Below are 14,532 nucleotides of genomic sequence, written 5' to 3' on the forward strand. Positions count from 1 at the left end.
CATATCAGTCCTATCTGCTACACCTGGGAGGAGCACATTCCAAGAACGATTCTGTGTTTTGGAGAAGCTAAGGACAGGGGGTGGTTGTTATACAGAGAAACCCTGTGTCAGGTGGGGTTGACAACCGGACTGGATAGGATGGGAACAGCAGCAAAACAAAACCTGAGGTCATAAGAACTCTTGTCTGGTCTTCTTGGAGTTTTCTCACAAGCTCTCAGAATTCTCACATGCACTCTATTCTTGGACTGTGTTCTGACAGACTTTAGTATTGAATTTGTATCCCAGGACAACCAGGGATACAAAGTAAGATCCTGTCTCAAACAAACATACAAATAGTCAAACAAAAAAACAAAACAAACAACCCTCCCCCCCCCCAAAAAAAAACCCCACCAAAACCCTAAAACCAAACCAAACCTCAACTTCCTGCTTGGTTCAGTGAAACCTTAGGTCAGTTTTACAGAATGAAATGTTGTCCAGTTCTATCTAGAATCAAACAAAAAGCTAGCCAATGACGCTCACCTTTGATTCCAGCACTCAATGCAGAGGCAGGGTGATCTCTGTGAATTTGAGGATAGCCTGATCTACTTACTGAGCTCCAAGACACCCAGGGCTAGAGAGACCTTGTCCCAAAACAAAACCCAAAACAAACTTGAAAGCCAAATTATTGCTGGAGTTGTTAACACATCCATTTAGGCCAGGGCTCTGGACACAAAGACAGGAGGATTGCTGTGCGTCTGAGACAAGCAGGGTCAGCAACGCCAGGCCAGTGAATAGCTACTCAACTCTCTTGTCAGTCCTGTCCTCTGAGGAACATTCTGTGTGACACAAAAGCATCCACATCAGACCTGTAAGCGGCAGTGCCATGCTGTTGTCTTTTTCATCTGGGTAGCCTGAGGGCCCCAAGGAGATCTGCAATTCAGTCTGTAGTTTTTTGTTTAAATTATAGATGTAAGTCCACCTCATAGGTGGACGAAAGAAGAGCCAGGAATAGCTGATTGTTACACTGGCCCCGTCCGACAGGCAGCCCACTATCTTGGATGATTGACTGCATATTTTCAACCATTCTCATGGCTGCTCTGGGACATGTTAGTGGACTCATCTTGTGGAAGGAAAGGGATGTGTGATGCACATAGCACAGCGCCAGCAGCAAGCCTACTGCGCTAAGGCTGCGGTAAACTCGGTCATGTGAGGGAGGGACCCACGCCAGACGCAAACTGTAAGAGGACATTGGAAGTTCAACAACCAGGACAAGCCATATTTAATTCAATGAAGTCATTTGCTTATTTTGGATTTTTGAAACAGTCTCACGTAGCCCAGGCTCTTGCCACGTAGCTGAGGATGGTGAGAACTCTTGATCTGCTTGCCTCTGCCTCCCAAGGGCTAGGGTTACAGACCTGTGCCACCACATCCATCAAGATAAGCAATATTCTAATATAATAAAGTAGTGGTATTACATTACTGTCCATTAGTGATGTACTCAAACAGTTTTACTTTTTTTTTTTAAGATTTATTTATTATATGTAAGTACATTGTAGCTATCTTCAGACACACCAGAAGAGGGTATCAGATCTTGTTGGGGATTGTTGTGAGCCACCATGTGGCTGTTGGAATTTGAACTCAGGACCTTCGGAGGAGCAGTCGGTGCTCTTAACTGCTGAGCCATCTCTCCAGCACCCCCCCTTTTTAAAAAAAAATTTTTTTTGGAGACAGGGTTTCTCTGTGTAGCCCTGGCTGTCCTGGAACTCACTCTGTAGACCAGGCCGGCCTCAAACTCAGATATCTGCCTGCCTCTGCCTCCCAAGGGCTGGAATTAAAGGCACGCACCACCACCGCCTGAGTTTTACTTCTTAAAAAATACTATTCAAAGATGTGAAATTTACATTATACAATTCTTGCTTCAAATAAATTCCTTAATCAGTGAAAGAAATAAATACAGAAGCCAGGCTTGGTAGCCTGTGGCTCTAGTCCAGTTTCCTCCAGGTGTTCAGGCACCACTGCACACCAGGCTGGAAGGGATGTAGCAAAGCCAGGAACAGGTGGGGTCTTTGGGATGCCAGCCAGGCTGGGGGTGTGGGAGGGGAGGCCTTCTCCAAGGATCTTTTTGACAGCATTCAGTGAAACATCTCTCTCAGATGATGTTCAGTGAAAGAGTTTGTGTGCACACACTTTATTTGGCGTGAACAAGGATATATATATGAGAGTAGGAACGGATTTTTCAGGATGCTTGTAATTTAATTGGCTGGAGTTTAATTACTGGGAATGCCTCATTTGCATGGAGACAAAACAAAAAAAAACAAAACACCAAAAACCTAAAACCAAACCAAACCTCAACTTCCTGCTTAGGAGTTCCAGGATTCCCAGGTTGCTTGCTGATCAGGGTCTTACCTGGTCTTAACTTCGTCTCTGGAAGCTGAACCTGTAAGGACTATCTATGTGACATTTCTCGGGTAGAAGATGCAGGGATTGGGCTCCCCAGATCAGGCAGAGGAATCCCCTCTAAGGAAAGGAGGCCCTCAATTGTGTGCTCAGGAAAGCTGTCTGGTCATGGTAGACTACAACCTTAATAGTGAGGTCCAACGATAGCCAGCAACTAAAATCCTTGCATTCACCAGGCAAAGACAGAAGGATTGAAAAAAAAATGAAGGCCAATCTGGTCTATATAGTGAGTTTCAGGACAGTCTGGACTACAAAAGTAAGACTCTGTCTGGACACAATAAAAACAAATTAGTGCAAAAATGGCCATGGACTGAAGATAGCGAAGCTGACAGCACCAGCGGGTAGATGGGCAGCAGAGCATCCAGGTCTCTCTCCAGAGCTGGTGAGAAACCAGGGAACCCCTCACAGCGCACAGTGTGTGAGATTCCTCACCTGTCAGTGCACTTACCTCACAGGGACTTAGGAAAATCTGCCCATCCCCCACCGGGGCCAGCACCCAATCAGCACCCCTGCCTCTCTTTTGTATGTTCTATAAGACACCCCTAGGAAAGGTAGAGAACTGAGGATTAGCAGGGAATATGGCGGTATTAACACCCAGGACTAATCTTGACGCATTAGAAATAGTGCAGACAGTGGCCCCATGACAGCCTAAGAGGAAACCACTTTCCTGAACCTCTCTGAGACCAGAGAACAATTGTTACCTGTCCCCCACCCCTGACCCATACATGTCCTGACTCCTGTAAGAATTTTCATTTTAAACGAAGATAGAGCTAGACCCTTGTTTGTACCCTATCCCAGGGCTCCAACGAACTATCCTCGGGTTGGACATGGGCCGGAGCATGCTGTGGGGTATCTACCAGAGAAAACTGCTCAGACGTGGGTCTAAGCCAATAGAAAGTCTTATCTTAGCCAACCAAGGACCACACTGGATGTTTGGGATCCCAGTGTGTAGCCCCGAGCCTTGGGCATCCGGGCGCGTCGTCCACACGCTCTCCTTTCCGCCCACTCGCTCACGCACGTTCTCCAGGGCGAGCTTTTAAACACACCTTTGATGTACTGGACCTTTGTTTTAGTTTTGGCCGGAGATGTTGTCTGTGTGCTGAGTTTTACAGCCTGAATGGCACCGCACCAGGTTACACAACACAGAGCGAATACTGGCGCCTATGGGCCAGCAACAAGCATGGAATCACCCACAGGCCGCAGTGACAGAGGTGGTCTGAGAAGTAGGTGGCAGGGTCAGCTGAGAGGAGAGGGCCCGTGTGAGGTCCTTACTGTGGGGCTGCAGGGTGTGGCCTCCGCTCAGCCCCGCCTCCCTCCTGTCAGAAGAATGCGCGCTGCACCTGCGCAAGCGCACTATACCCACCCATGAGCTCTGGATTCTCGAATGAAAGACACACACCCACACTCACACCCACCCACACACCCACACCCACACACCAGCTAATTTTGATATATGCCTTGACTAGCTCAATAACTGGGAACTTCTAAACCTTCCAGCGGCTAGCACACATTTCCCTCTGGTATTCCTGGCTTAACACCTTCTAAATCTATATTTTTCCTTTGCTGCCCTGATACCTTCAGGGCACTGCCCCTCAAGGGCTGCACTCCCTTTCCACATACATCGTTGGATGCTTTCTCTCCTGAAGCTCTCTCTCCCTGCCAGTCATGCTAATTCCCCTCTTCTTTCTCCCCTTCTGGTCCCTTGTCCACACAATCTAAAAGTACTGCCTCTGTCTCCCTGCCCAGTCATTGGCTGCACCACAGTCTTTCTTGCCAATTGAAACCAGCTAGGGACAGGGACACTCCCCCCCCATCACACACACACACACACACACACACACACACGTCTGGAATTGTGGCTTTTGGAAGCTGAATTAAGACAAAGCATTAGAAGCAATTCCCACCGCCCAGGTGGCACAGGCCTGTAATCCCAGCACTTGGGAGGCAGAGGCAGGCAGATTTCTGAGTTCGAGGCCAGCCTGGTCTACAGAGTAAGTCCCAGGACAGCCAGGGCTACACAGAGAAATCCTGACTCAAAAAAAAAAAAAAAAAAAGACAAAGCATTAGAAGCAATTCCCAACATCCATCCTTCTGTCACACTGAAGGTGCAGCAGAGAGAGTCTGCCTGGATTCCACAGGGACTTCTGTGCTTTTACTCTTTAGAAGTCTGTATCCTGAGCAAGGACAGGGACTGAGCCTCTGCTCACCCTAGGGAATGGTGAGCTGGCATGTGTGGTGTGCCCTGCAGTGCCCAGCACACAAGGGCCATTTGTTTGAAGGCTCAAGAGTCATCTTTCTGTTTTCCTCTGGCTGCTCACCCTGGCCACAGGCCTCTGGCCTGAGGAGGAAACTGCCTTACCATATCTCCATCTGGAAGACTGGTGCCAGGAAAGACTGACCCACCAAGAAAGAAAGGGTGAATAAGAGACGGAGGCCAGCATGCCTAGAGCAGGGCAGCGGTGGTGCGCGCCTGTAATCCCAGCACTGAGCACTTGAGAGGCAGAGGCAGGCAGATCTCTGAGTTTGAGGTCAGCCTGGTCTACAGAGTGAGTTCCAGGACAGCCAGGGCTACACAGAGAAGCCCTGTCTCAAAAGATCAAGAACAGAAAATGTAAAGAAGAAAGCGAACCAAGCTATGAGCCTCTGGGACTCTCAACAATCGTTGACAGTTTCTCAGCTTTCTCAGATCTGACCTAAGACGCTTGCTTCCAGATTCTGAGTCTGGCCTTTCCTGATCAACTCAGCAACCTCAGAACAGAACACTCCAGACTCCAGGGGCTGCAGCTGCCCTTCCCCCACTGCCTCTCAGCCCGCCAGCTATTTAAGTGGTGTGACCAGTCAGCCCTTTATGTCTTGCCAATCAGCCACTTGATCTCAGCTCTTCTTCTAGTGGGAAGCAATGCTCTCGCCCCCCCCCCCCCGCCAGACCCCTCCCTGAATGACATCATCAGTTGACTGACTTTTCGACAGCTTGTGATTGTGCACCTTGGATCAGCTCAGTGTCCCACCCACCAGGGGCACTGTGCACAGCTCCCTGATCCTGATGCCCACCCCTCTCCCACTAGCACACACTGAGTAAGCACCCCAGGAAGAGAAAGAACCCCTGAGGCTGACCTCCCTTGCTTGTTCTACAGCCTGCCTCTCTCTAACTGAAGAGTAAACACAGCATAGCCCAAGGCAGAGGACACAGGGCAAGCTTGCTTCCTTTATAAGAGCCCAAGTGTCCAGGTGTGTGCTAAGAGTGTCTTTCCTGATCTCAGCTGGCTTGACCGAGGGCCCTGAGGGTTTTTCCTCACAAAACCTAGAGGCTCAGTGAGGCACCCGTAGGGCTGTTGACTGGCTATGGTCTGTGGCCATATTTGCAGCCATTTTCCTGCTCTTGGTGGACCTGATACATTGGCACCAGAGCTGGACTACCCTCTACCCATCAAGTCCCATGCCACTGCCCATGCAGGGAGACCTGCTGCAGGTGGACTTCCAGAATATGCCGTACAGCTTGTACAAGGTGAGGGAGTGTGACAGTGGAGAGGGACAGAGGCGTGGTGCTCCTAGTGGCACATGGAGGGAGGACGTTGCAGGCCTGTGGATGCTCAACTTCCGGAGGGCAAAGACACAGGGTGGACACAGTGGCCAGGATGTGTGGTCACGATGTGACAGTGGGTTTGGAATTAGTTAGGTAGAGCAGAAGTCACAGCCACCCCAAGTCCCTCCTGATCTTCAGTGAATGAAGAGTCAGGGATGTGGGAGAGGCATCAGGGTCTATTGGAGCACGCCAGTCAAGGGATCAAGAGGAGAGAGATGCTGTGGACCATGTATGGCCTCAGGACTCACTGCTGACCTCAAGGAGACTCCTCAAGTACAGAGAGATGCTACGGGGCCCAGGGGCAGTGTCCTGGCTCTGGCACGGTCACAGCAGGGCGATCTCTTAGGTGCTGTGAGTGCTTTGCTGACTCTAGACGAGACACCCCAGTCACAAAGAGCCAGATCTCAGGCTGGGAATGGAGCTCAGTGGTAGAGCATTTACCCAGGGTATGTGATGTTCTGAGGTCTTTAACAAGCAACACACACACACATACACACACACACACACACCTGTGCACCTATGCATGCATGAACAATACATTGAGGCTTGTGTGATGAATGCCAGAGATAATCACTTTATAAGTATTCTGTCCCTCCACCTTGGCTTCGGTGACGTGCTCAGCCTGCAGACGGCTTGGAAGCCTGTGGTTGTGATCAATGGGCTGAAGGCGGTGCTGGTGACCTGTGGAGAAGACACTGCGGCTCTTCCTCGAACCCAAATCTATGAAAACCTGGGCTTTGGGCCTAAATCCAGAGGCTGTGGCAGGGAGCCTGGGTGGACAAGACTGGTGTTACAGATAGGCTTGTGGGTAGCAGAGACAGGACAGGGGCTACAGGGACGGGGATGGTGTCAAGCCATACAACACAAAGTAGCCGAGTGCCGAGAGGACAGACAGCACAGCCGGGTATCCATGGTTACACACAGATGTGTCTGCAGGTGTGGTCCTTGCACACTATGGGCCTGAGTGGTGAGAGCAGAGGCGATTCTCTGTGTCCACCCTGTGTGACTTTGGCCTGGGCAAGAAATCGCTGGAGCAGTGGGTGACAGAGGAGGCCGGCCATCTCTGTGATGCCTTCACTGCCCAGGCTGGAGGGTGATGGGTGTGGACTGCAACTGGGGACAGGGAGATAGCAACAATTTCCTGACTTTTCCTTGCATCTCCACTCCCAGGGAGTCCCCTCAATCCTTACCCCCTCCTGGACAAAGCCGTGTGCAATGTGATGGCCTCTCTCATTTATGCCTGTCACTTGGTGTATGGAGTCTCTTTCCTCACCAGGATTTTGAAAATGGCAGAAGAACATTTGGAAGAACCTTTTTGGCTTCATTCCCGAGGCAGGAGGCTCAGGGCATCCTGCAGAGCCACTTCTGTGTGGTCCACCCTCCCAGTAGAAACTGTGTGTTGAGGCTGTGGGGGAGACCTTCTGGGAGTCAACTACAAGGCAGGCCCGTTGACGACCACTCAACAACAGGAGGGGAGAAGTAGACCAAGGTCAGGGTTTCCAGAAAGAGAGACTGTCTACATTGAAGCCACAAAGCCTGTAAGATCTTCAGGGTAGAATATGCCTTCTGTTTACCTGGAGGCCGTGAGGGCCCAAAGGCTGTGTCTTGGTTAGGGTTTCATGGCTGTGAAGGGACAACATGACCAAGGCAACCTCTGCAAAGGAAAACATTTCATTGAGGTTGGCTGACAGTTTCAGAAGTTCAGTCTGTCCTCATCATGTCGGGAAACATAGCAGCGTGTTCAGGCAGACAAGAGGTTGGAGGAGGGGCTCAGTTCTACATCTTGATCCCACAGCAGCAGGAGACTGCCTTCTGTAGGCAGCCAGGAGGAAGCTCTGATTCCACGCCGGGCTGACCTTGAGCATAGGAGACCTCAAAGCCCACACACGCACTGACACACTTCTTCTAACAAGGCCACACCTACTCCAATAAGGCCTCTCTTCCTAATAGTACCAGTTCCTATGACCAACTATTGAAACACATGAATCTATGGAGGGCCAAACCTATTCAAACCAGCACAGGCTGCAACTGGGGAGGAAGAGGAGGAGGCAGGTGACAGGTGGGGACAGACAGGCTCTGGGTCCGTGGTGAAGAAGGCTGACGACTGAGCCTGGTCCAGGTGGGTACCGAGCATAACCAGCACCGAGAAGCCAGACAGGTGCTGAGTGGGATAGGAGCTGCTAAGCAAGCCTGCCTACTGGAGTTTGATGCCTGGGATTCATGTAGGACACAGACAATGGACTCTACGCATTGTCCTATCACCTGCTCCCACACAATGTGGCACATGAGCCCCATACATGATCATGATCCCCTACTAATTAATTTTGGGAGCCTCTGAGACGTCCTCTGTGTTTCTCACAGGTTCTTAACGCATTCCCTATACTCCTGCGCATCCCAGGGCTGGCTGACAAGGTCTTCCCGCTGCAGAAGTTATTCATAGCCATGTTGGAGAAGCAACTGACTGAGCACAAGATGTCCTGGGATCCTGCCCAGCCCCCCTGCCCTCCCAAGACCTGACTGAAGTGGGAAAAGTGAGGAACAGCTGCAAGAGATGGGGCCAGAGTCACTGGTTAAAGTGTCCTGTGAATTCTGAGGTCAGGCGAGCGAGGCTGTGACTATCAGTCAGTGACACTAATTCCAGCAAGGACACTAGTTCTGCTCTGCAGGGCAGGCTGAGCCATGCCAAATAAACCAGTCTGTGACTGCTGCTGTTTCCCACTTCAGCCCCAGCCGTTTCTGCTGGGTCCTCTGAGGACGGGGTGTCTCTGATGGCTGTCCAGACTACACTCTCTCTCTCTCTCTCTCTCTCTCTCTCTCTCTCTCTCTCTCTCTCTCTCTCTCTTTGTGTGTGTGTGTGTGTGTGTGTGTGTGCGCGCGCGCATGCGCGCGTGCTGCTCTGCCCTAGACAGCTCTTTCTTGCTATTCTAAAAACTGTCTGGCTGAGATAGCTCTCTCTTCTGGTAAAAATTCTAAAAGCTTTCTGGGTAGCTCTGACCAAAGGAAGAAAAGCTGCTATAAAAATTCTTGGATCTTCCAACCAAGTCAGAAATCCTATTAGAAAAAGATCCTTGAAGGGCTGTTTTTGCTCTCCAGAGATCTCCAGACAGCTCAGTTCTCTCGAGAGAAAAATTATAAAGAACTGCTATTGTGTTCTGCTAGCTCATCTATAGACCAAAAGCTCCCCCCACCCCAGTTTTTTTTTATTTTTCATATTAACCCCATCATTTACTCTAGGATTCCTTTTGATTATCCTATGAGTCACCATCCCGTGACCTCAGCCCCTTAATTTTTAGGAAACAGCAAGTACACATTTTCTTTTAACATTGTGAAAGATTTAGAGATCGGCCTGCCTCTGTTAAGCACAGACAGTAAGCTAGCTGGGTGGGACCCCACCCTGAAATGATCATTTCTACCACACCTGACCTAGACTGGCTGTGTCCTAGGCTGACCTTTGATTTGGGAATCTCCCTGCATTTGCGTCTTTCTGATAAGCTGGCTCATAGTGCAGCTGTCTCTGTTCCTTTAGCTTCATGAAGCTCTTTATACAATTCATATTGCATCCTTAATTTTTGCATAGTTGAGAAATCATATATTTTTGAACTCGTGTTTTTAGAGTCCTTTTCCACAGCTTCAAGGTCTTCTGTCCTGCAGGTGCCAGAATTTGCCATTTTGCCACACCTTTACCTCTAGGACTTGTGTTGTCTGATTATCATGGAGTCATTGACATTAACAGGGAGGGCATTCCTTAAAGGAGAAGTGTAAAATATGTGCATTATTATACAAACAATCCTTATGACCTGGACAGCCATGACACTCTTGTTCGCTGTCCCTGCCCTGGGGGCAGGAACCATCTCCACCTGTCCACACCAAGCCATGCTGGACCCAGGAAACCTCCCTTTCCCCCTGCCTCATCCCTCCCCAGGAGATCACTTGGCTGTTGTGATTACAGGATGTGCTGAGCCTGGACTACTGGTACAGGGCTGCAGTTTCAGCACTTGGGAGCCTGAGGAAAGGGGATTGCAAGAGTGAGGCTACCCTGCCCTACCCAGCAGGGTCAACCTGGACGACAGCCAGTACCATGAACTAAAAAGAAGAGAGGGAGAGAGTTGTGTTGACCTTTAGGAGTGACTATAAAAGTAATTTTTATTCTCCTGTAGTAACTGTTTTGAAGGCTTACTGCCTCCATCTGCTAACCTAGGCCCAGTCCTGGAAGCTTTTAGCCTCCATACAACCTTATCTAGGCCTACAGAGTTTTCAGCCTCTAAGGCTTCCTGCTCATTAAGCTCATCCTTCTCAGGTCTTTCTGATCTCTGGCTGGCTCAGTTCTGGTGTTCTGGCGCAGACTCCTCTCCAAGCTGACTGATTCAATCTGGCCCCTCTCTGCCTCCAACAATATTGCTCTGATTGGCATCAGACTTACCTGTTTTATTCTTCTGCCTCCTTCTCTTTGTTTTCACGTGTGTCTAGCTTGTTCTCTCTCCAACCTGTCTCTGAAAAACCCTCCTAGTAAAACTGTCTCCTCTCCTTTTTCTGTCTGTACGGCTTTCTTAAGTAACTTCCCTTTCCTCTCTCTTCTTGTGAGAGTTGGGCAGATCCTATTCTGTCAAATCTTTCTCTGATTCGTCACTTTGCCTGCCACCCAATTAAACATCGCTTTCAAACATGGGTGCTTCCTTCTACAAACTAACTTCATTGTTTTGGATTAAAGGTGCATACTAAGGGCTGAGCCACACCAGAACTAGAAATGGGTTTTGTTTTTGTTTTTTTTTTTCAATAAATAATATGATCTCAGGGTTCATAGTGTGATCAAATTATCCTGCAACGAGTAAGAGATGACCCCATATTATCCATAAAGGGCTATCAATGGTGATTAGGTTTGTGAGAGACTGCAGATAGACGTCAGGACTCCTTGAATCTCAGGGACAGATGTAATTAGACATCTGCTAAGAGTCTGCCCTTCTCTTGTTTGGGTGACAGAAGATAGCGCTTCTATCCACCAAGTGTGACTCAGGCTGAGGACACTGCTCACAGGGAACCTCAGTGAGCCTCACTGTCCAGGGGCTTGGTGGGTGTCAGAGAGATGGAGCACCCACATGGCTGAACTGTCCCCACACTCTCCAAGTCACACTCAGGGGACCAGGGATCCCTTGCATAAACCCAGTTTGTTACAGATATAAATGGTGCCGCATGGCCCTCATCCCCAGTCATGTAGAGACACTGCTGTCACATGCCCCAGGCTCTCAGGCAAGGCCTCCCTCTTCCTGACAGGACTCTAGCGCTTCTCTTGGAATGTGCAGGACAGAACTCCTTAACCTGCGGTTGCTCTTCAGCCCTGCCCACACTCCTTGCCATTCCAGGCAGATTGGTGCGTTTGTCTGAGTGCCTTTTCTGTTTTATTTTGGTCCGGCATCACTAATATCCACCGGCAGTACCTTATATTTCTTGTGGTGTTGGGGATTCACCCCAAGACCTGCGCTCAGGCAGTCAGCTCCAGTGAGCAGTCCCCAGCTCAGCCTCTATTTATTTGTTTTTGTTTTTTGAGACAGGGTTTCTCTGTGTAGTCCTGGCTGCCCTGGAACTCACTCTGTAGACCAGGCTGGCCTCGAACTCAGAAATCCGCCTGCCTCTGCCTCCTGAGTGCTGGGATCACAGGCGTGCGCCACCACGCCCGGCTCCAGCTCACCCTCTCTTACAGCGCAGTGCTGCAGGTCATTCCCAGTGCAGCCACCACTGCAACCCCTCCCAGATCACTTCATCTGGTAAATGGCGCTCTGCACCCCTGGACAGTAGCTCCTCTTTCTCTCCTCTGCACAACCCCAGCACACATCATTCTGCCTTCTGTTTTGTGACTTGACAGAGGGCAATCATGTGCTATCTTTCTGTGATTGACTTTAGACTTCAGGGCTCCTCCACTTTCAGCAGGTGTCACGTTAGCTCTTTTTAGACAAACTGTAGGAATGAACACAGTTCACCCAGAACTCACTGGTCTTTCTCTGCTTTCAATCACAGTAAATAAGCACGGTCCAAAAACTTTACATGGAAAATTCCAGAAATGAGCAATTTTTAGCTTTTGAAGTCTTCTATTCAGAGAACTGTCTCTAAATCTCTTGAATTCTTCCCCATCCGGCTCATGGTGGGGACAAAAGGAAGTTCCTTGTCCCACATGTTCATTATCAGAGACATTTTAAGAGTCTGTGATACGATTGGAGAGATGGCTCAGTGGTTAAGAGCACCGACTGCTCTTCCAGAGGTTCTGAGTTCAATTCCCAGCAACCACATGGTGGCTCACAACCATCTGTAATAGAATCTGATTCCCTCATCTGGTATGCATAAAAACAGAGCACCTGCCTCTTGTATCACAGTCCCTGTTTGAGGAGAAAGATGATGTTGTCCCATGTCCCAATGCTCATATTCTTCTCCTCAGTCCAGACCTTCAGGCCTCATCATCCCGTGCATCACATGTAGCACTATGTGGTAAAGCGAGAATCTGAGAAGGGTTCCGCTCTCCAAGAATTTTCAAGGAAGTGTTATGTTATAATTGCTATTAATTATTACTATTAATCTCTTACTGTGATTTATTTATTTATTTATTTATTTATTTATTTTTAAACAGGGTTTCTCTGTATAGCCCTGGTTGTCCTGGAACTCACTGTGTAGACCAGGCCAGCCTCGAACTCAGAAATCCGCCTGCCTCTGCCTCCCGAGTGCTGGGACTAAAGGTGTGCACCACCACCGCCCGGCACTGTGCTTCATTCATAAAATAAACATCATAGATGCTGGGGAGATGCTCCGAAGTTAAGCACTCTGATTGCTCTTCCAGAAGACCCAAGTGCCTCCTCTTCATCTATGCTGGTTGACTGTCAGCATTAGAAGCTGTGTCGTTTAATGTGCAGCTGGAACCGCTCCCATGGTCTTGGAGGGTATCAGTGATATCAACTAGGGGTGACTGTCCTCCATACACCACCGGAAGTACGTGCCCCGCCCCCAGGGACGGAAGTCGCCTCAGGTCATCCGTTACCGGCTCCTCTAGACTCCGCCCACCCACCCCACCTCTGCAGCTGTCATGGCGGCCTGGCGGTTAAGTTCGTGCGCTCGCATCCTTTCGGCAATTCGAGGGCTCCAGGCTGCCGGACTCCGCTGGAAGTCCAGCTCCTCCAGGGCTGTGATCGCCCGGTCCAAAAAGAAGGAAGAACTGGCCGTGCAGTGGATGGAGGACCCAGATCCCGAGGACGACAACGTGTACTTGAAGAACCCAGACTTCCACGGTTACCACGACGACCCGAAGGTGGATGCCCTGAATATGCAAACCGTCTTCTTCTTTGGTTTTTCCATCGCCCTGGTCCTTGGCACTACGTTTGTGGCTTATGTACCCAACTATAAGATGATGGAGTGGGCCCGCCAGGAAGCTGCGATGCTGGTGAAACACCGGGAAACCCACGGCCTCCCCATCATGGAATCCAACTATTTCGACCCCACCAAGATCAACCTCCTGGAGGACGACTGAGGCGGGTATGCATCCTGCCGGGTTTCCTGCTCACTCCCCAGAGAATCTACCAAAGGGACTGAAAGAAAAGGAGTGTTACTCCGGCCAGGCCTGTCGATTATTTGGCCAAGAGACCAGACCTCAGGAAGACTGATTGACCTAAAACTATGCTAAAGAGACGGGAGGAACAGTTATCTCCTATATGAGACACTGTGTTTTCCTTTGAGGAAACTCTCCTGGGTTCTAGTCGCTGCGGGGCCTCCACCTTGTGGCCTGCTCAGTTCCTGGGGTCCTAAGTTACAGAACAGAGCTGTTTCTTTCCCCCTTCTTTTGAATACTTGCAGATGTCTGGGATTTTTTTTTTTTTTTTCTGTTCATGTTCTGGGCTCCCTTTCTTTATTTGGATCCCCGCGTCTGCTTCTGCCATGGGGCTGCTTGGTCAACCTCACCCAAAAAGGCGTGGCTTTCTCTTCTCTGTATTTCTTCTGGAAACTGCCAGGATTTCCAGGTTGCCCCGCTGTTTCTTTTAAACTCTAATGAAATAGTTCTTAAGCTTCCCTCTGAGTCTTTTCTTAAATTATTTTTGTAAGGTTTACTAGAAGTTATGTATACACTTGTGTCTGTGTGGTGTGTGAGTGCAGATGGGGTGGGCAGGGGCAGAGCCTCAGATCCTCCACAGCCGGAGCTGGGAATAGAACTTTGGGTCTTCTACAAGCTGTATGCTCTTGCACTGACCCATCTCTCCAGATATGTTCTTTTTTGTTTTTTAAGATTTGCTTATTTTATGTATGTGAGTATACGATAGCTGTCTTCAGACGCATCAGAAGAGGGCGTCGGATCCCATTACAGATGGTTGTGAGCCACCACGTGGTTGCCAGGAATTGCACTCAGGTCCTCTGGTGCAGCAATCAATGCTCTTAACCACTGAGCCATCTCTCCAGCCCTCCCAGGCATGCACATTTAGTGACCTCAAAGAGGGGGCCCCTAATATCGCTGGTAACAGAATTACCACTTAGGGAGAGGTCATCTG

General features: G+C 49.5%; 1 protein-coding gene and 1 pseudogene across 1 annotated transcript; both read left to right on the forward strand.

Moving 5' to 3' along the window:
- Nucleotides 1-1,123: 1,123 nt before the first annotated feature.
- Nucleotides 1,124-8,536, forward strand: LOC127667359 (cytochrome P450 2D3-like; annotated as a pseudogene).
- A 4,483-nt stretch (nucleotides 8,537-13,019) lies between these two features.
- Nucleotides 13,020-13,537, forward strand: LOC127668011 (NADH dehydrogenase [ubiquinone] 1 beta subcomplex subunit 11, mitochondrial-like). The gene has a single exon (XM_052161433.1). The coding sequence runs from the start codon at nucleotides 13,083-13,085 to the stop codon at nucleotides 13,521-13,523; it is 441 nt and encodes a 146-aa protein (XP_052017393.1). The 5' UTR covers nucleotides 13,020-13,082; the 3' UTR covers nucleotides 13,524-13,537.
- Nucleotides 13,538-14,532: the final 995 nt, after the last annotated feature.

The sequence above is a fragment of the Apodemus sylvaticus genome, chromosome 17, assembly GCF_947179515.1.
Source record: "Apodemus sylvaticus chromosome 17, mApoSyl1.1, whole genome shotgun sequence".
Classification (NCBI taxonomy): Eukaryota; Metazoa; Chordata; class Mammalia; order Rodentia; family Muridae; genus Apodemus; species Apodemus sylvaticus.

Bases quoted from the DNA above. Each gene is read 5' to 3' on its own strand.
- LOC127668011 (XM_052161433.1), top strand. From the start codon at position 13,083: ATGGCGGCCTGGCGGTTAAGTTCGTGCGCTCGCATCCTTTCGGCAATT.